The sequence below is a fragment of the Ammodytes marinus genome (genome assembly GCF_949987685.1).
Source record: "Ammodytes marinus genome assembly, chromosome: 18".
Taxonomy (NCBI): Eukaryota; Metazoa; Chordata; class Actinopteri; order Uranoscopiformes; family Ammodytidae; genus Ammodytes; species Ammodytes marinus.
Genome location: NC_137222.1, coordinates 2,152,477 through 2,157,476, shown reverse-complemented (window position 1 = coordinate 2,157,476; position 5,000 = coordinate 2,152,477). Strand labels below are relative to the sequence as shown.

The following is a 5,000-nucleotide window of genomic DNA, read 5'->3' as shown; positions in this document are numbered from 1 at the left end:
CAACCCACATACACGGTGAAATATCCCATTAAAAAAACGGCATAACCCCCTGATTTTCGTATTTCTATTCTATTTTTAAAGTCAACTTGAGCGCAAGTGGAAAACCGGTCATTCGGTCGACACATTCACATCCCTAATGCATATAGAGAAAGTAAAAAACAGCCTACCACACCACAAAGAATGATCAGACCTTCATCTCTTATTTTTTTTTTATGTTTGAACATGACTTCTGCAGGTGAACTATTCATTAAACTGCCCAAATTCAAGAATAAAAACAACCATCAAACTACTGGACTTTAAAATACTGGCCGACTCTTTCAACATACTTTCAGTTGTAGGCTTCTAATTCAATATGTTTGCCTGGTTTTATATTATGTGTATGAGCAATATCAACATTTCATATAATTAACTAAAATAAAAATAACCAAATCTAAAGGGAATATCTATACTGTTACAGTATAGATATTCCCTTTAGATCTGGTTATCTTTCTTTATTTTTCTAATACAGGTATTATAATTATTGACACTAAATTATGAAGAAAAAAAAAGTGTGTGCAGGGCCAGTGAAAATATACAAGGGGCCAGTAAAACTCAGATCCACTGGCCCGGCGGGCCAGTAGGAAAAAAAAGTTAAGTTGAACCCTGGATGTTACTGTGGCTGCATTCCAAACGCTTACTCTTTCTTTGTACTATTCTACATACTACATCTGACCATAAAACTAATCTAGTTAGGATGCAGTATGCTACAATTGGGACATACTTTTACTCTTTTATTTCATCATAACATTGCACCTTGATCTTGCCTCTTGCTTTTATATCCGTCTCATCGCTGGTTGTTTTCACATGGAGGCTCCATCGATGTGACGTCACTTCCGGTGCGCACTGGATTGTGGGTCAGAATCGCCCAAATAGGATGCTGTTTTCCACACTTAAAGTTACAAGACTGGACATATGGGTATTTTTCAGCATGCTGCATCCGACCACATGTTTTGGGACATCCTAAATCCTTTTCTACCATACTAAAGAGCAGACGGTTTGGGGATTGGAACGCAGAACAAGTATTAAGTAATGTCCTTCATGTTTTTCCCTCATAATTTGGGGATTTTAGTATTTTTTCCCACTAGAATCACTGTACATTCTTGGAAGTTCCCTACAGCCTAGGCTCTGTAAACGGGGACGTAAACAAAGAGGCCCATCGTACAGTAGCTAGCAACATCATACCCGTTTTACCCGAGTCTACTCTAAGTATTAGCACTGGATTTTTTTCTTCCAGCGCACACACAGTATGAAATTTTTGCGGATTTTGAGGAGATATTCACTGATTTTGACAAAGTGATTTTGACAACAAACATTAAAACTTTTTTTGTTTGCAGTTTATTTTACACACGCACGCACACACACACACACACACACACACACACACACACACACACACACACACCGAGCACAGTTCCAAACATCTTCATGTCTTTTCCTCTCGCTCAAAGCCGTTGGGCGATGCGTTTGCAAGAATAAGGAATCCCTCTGGTCTGCATATTCTAAATGTGTGTGTTTCTGAACAATTGTGTGTGCGTGCGTGCGTGTGTGTGTGTGTGTGTGTGTGTGTGTGTGTGTGTGTGTGTGTGTGTGTGTGTGTATGTGTGTGCGTGTGTGCGTGTGTGAGATAATGAAGGCCTTGGTGTAAGCTCTGGTGAAAGGACAAATTTGGAACCACCAGATCAGGGCGGGAGCTGCAGCGCGTTTACACACACACACACACACACACACACTCACACACACACACACACACTCACACACACACACACACACACACACACACACACACACACACACACACACACACACACACACACACACACACACACACACACACACACAAATCCTCATAGCACCGTCTCACTTGCCTACTGTTCTCTAAGGGAGGCACATCAGTTCCGTGCCCCATTACTAGGCAACAACAACAGTTCCATATTATGCAAATTGAGACTCTAGCGGTGAAAATTATTGTTTGTAGGTGTTTCACTCTTTCAGCTCTACACATGTACACACACACACACACACACACACACACACACACACACTGAGACACACAAACACTGAGACACACACACTGAGACACATACACACACACACACACACACTCACATACACACTGAGACACACAAACACTGAGACACACACACTGAGACACATACACACACACACACACACACACTCACATACACACTCATTGCATTGTTGTGATAGTTTAATATCTGTCAGTTGTCATTCAGTTTAGTTGATGCAGCTCCTGTCCCCCTATGCTCCACCATTGTCTCCAGTGAGGTTATTTTTAGACAGCCGGTGGCTTGTCGTTACAGCAGGTTTCAACCAAAATGTCTTGTTTTGCTTAGTGTAAAACAACGGAAAGAACTGAAGCACATCCTTAAACCTGCAGTGTGTAGAATTTTGGGTTTTATTTCCTAGCAGATTTTGTAGAAAGTAATTATAATATCCATAAGTACATTTAATTTAGTGCATGATAGCTGAAAAAAAGGCCTAGTGCCGCCATCTTGAAAGTGTCATAGTTGGAATGTCATCAGGTGCATTGTTTAAAATTTAGAATTGTTCTTGTCCTTGAAGGCCACTGTAGCTTCTGTTATTATTCGAAAGGGGTGGGGTTACCCAGGGAGCGTTGCATTCTAGAACTTTGTAGAACTTTCTTGATGATGTCATATTACACACTGCACCTTTAAACTTGAGTCGCATTAAAACAACAAGTTTTTGGAGTTTTTGTTTAGAAAATTAATTTTATTGTGAACGGAGAGAGGTGGAAAAATAATGGCCAAAAAAGTTTTAAATAATCCAAGTCCAGGCACTAAATTATGGTTTACAAAAAAACCCGCTTTTAATTCATTTGGCGAGACATTAAAAGCACACCAATGCATGTCGGCTTGAATCTTCTCCTTTGAATTTGGTTGATCCCTTGACCTGCTAACAATGTGTAATTGTGCGTCTAAGTTTGACAAGTCATAGCCTATTATATTCGTTTATATGCAGCAAGCTTCTATCCACTTAAAGCCGGGGTATATGATTTCTGACTGGTGCCATTTTCTCCCCAAATCCCCCACCCCAGCTTTAAACGATTAATCAAAATACCCTTTTCTATTGATGGACTTATGTAAAAAGATTGCATTAATCTAACCCACATCTTCTCTTCTCTTTCTTCCCTTCCACAGTTCTCTCTGTTTGGTTCTCGTTCCACCAATAGAACCAACAACGTTCCCTCTTCCTCCTCCTCCTCTTCCTCCCCTGTCATCCCCTCTGCGCGCACCCTAAAGAGGGTACACCGCCCGTCCGAAGTACCCCCGAATGTACCCCCCAATCTACCCCCCAACCGAGGCCCTAATCTGCCCGGTAACACCCCCCCAGGCGGCCTGAGCAAAGCTGAATTCTTGGAGCGTGTGCGTCGCAGTAACACGGCGTGCCAGCAGGGGGAGTATGCTCTGGCCGTGCGTCTGTACACGGAGGCGCTGACGGCCGATTCTCAGAACTGCATCCTGTACAGTAACCGATCAGCGGCCCATCTCAGGCTGGGACAGTACAACACAGCACTGGAGGATGCTGAGAAGGCGAGACTCATCAACCCCAAATGGCCCAAGGTAAGAAGAGGTTGCTAACTTGAAAACTGTTTAAGTAATAATAATTTTTTTTTGGGGGGGGGGGGGGGTATTTAAATGCATTTTAGACAATGCAGAGAGACACATTTTTTATTATTTTTTATTTTTTTTGCATTTTCAAGCTTTATTAGATAGTACAGAGTTGAAATGGGGAGACAGCGAGAGAGAGAGAGAGAGAGAGAGAGAGAGGGGGGGGGGGGGATGACCTGCAGTAAAGGTCCACGGGTCGGATTTGAACCCGCGACCACTGCAACGAAGGCCGGAGCCAATATGGTACGCGTTCTATCCACTACACCACCGGAGAATCAGAATCGCCCCAAATAGGATGCAGTTTTCAACACTAACAATCTTGGCCGCATGAAGTAGGCCATCCGGGTACTTCTAACCATCCTAAATCTGGCCACAAGAATCGGGACATCCTAAATCTTTTTTCTACCGTACTATATAGTAGAAAGTATGCGATTCGGAACGCAACCTCAGTCACCTGTAGCTGGAGATATTTTTAGCATTTTTTCCCCTCTGTGTGTGTTTGGCCAAGTTTGTGACTGACAAACTCAAATTTACTGTTAAAAAAAAATGTCAGATCCTTGTTTGCCTTCTATCCCTGTGTAAATGTGAGGACGGCTTCAGTCTACCCGTCGCTCAACAACACAGATCAAATGTTTTTTTGTCCGTGGAAATTTTTGGACATTTTCGTCTCATGCAACGCCATGATTTATGAATGGAATCGGCTTCCATTGTGCTTTGTTGTTGACCGGCCAATCTGTTTCCACTTCTTGTTTCTTTGCAATATTTTAACAGGTGTTTGTCATTCATGTATCTAGTTATCACACACACACACACACACACACACACACACACACACACACACACATTTCACATTTGTCTTTTTTTTTTTAAGATTATTTTTTGGCATTTTTCAAGCTTTATTAGACAGTACAGAGTTGAAATGGGGAGACAGAGAGACAGACAGAGAGAGAGAGAGGGGGGGGATGACCTGCAGTAAAGGTCCACGGGTCGGATTTGAACCAGCGACCAATGCAACGAAGGCCGGAGCCAATATGGTACGCGCTCTATCCACTACGCCACCGGAGCGCCCTTGTGAGAGTAATTTTTAGGCTTTTCAGAGGAAGTTGCCAGAGCTAAGCTAAGCAGAGCAGCAGACTTGGGTTTGCCATTCTGACTGTGTCTGGACAGCTGGGGCCGCAGCCAGCTCCCCTCCACTTCCTTTCACTGGGACAGAGAATGGACGGAAGTGGTGTTTCTGGGTGTGTATATGTGACTGTGTGTGTGTGTGTGTTTTTCTTTGTGTGTGTATGAGAGTGTGATAGTGTCTGTGTG

At 42.8% G+C, this 5,000-nt stretch overlaps 1 protein-coding gene across 1 annotated transcript in view; it reads left to right on the top strand.

Moving 5' to 3' along the window:
- Positions 1 to 5,000, top strand: part of ttc28 (tetratricopeptide repeat domain 28) — a 134,733-nt gene that overhangs the window by 5,205 nt on the left and 124,528 nt on the right. Inside the window, exon 2 of the mRNA XM_080046564.1 lies at positions 3,219 to 3,641. Coding sequence (XP_079902690.1) covers positions 3,219 to 3,641 — 423 coding nt within the window. The remainder of the gene's footprint in view (positions 1 to 3,218; positions 3,642 to 5,000) is intronic.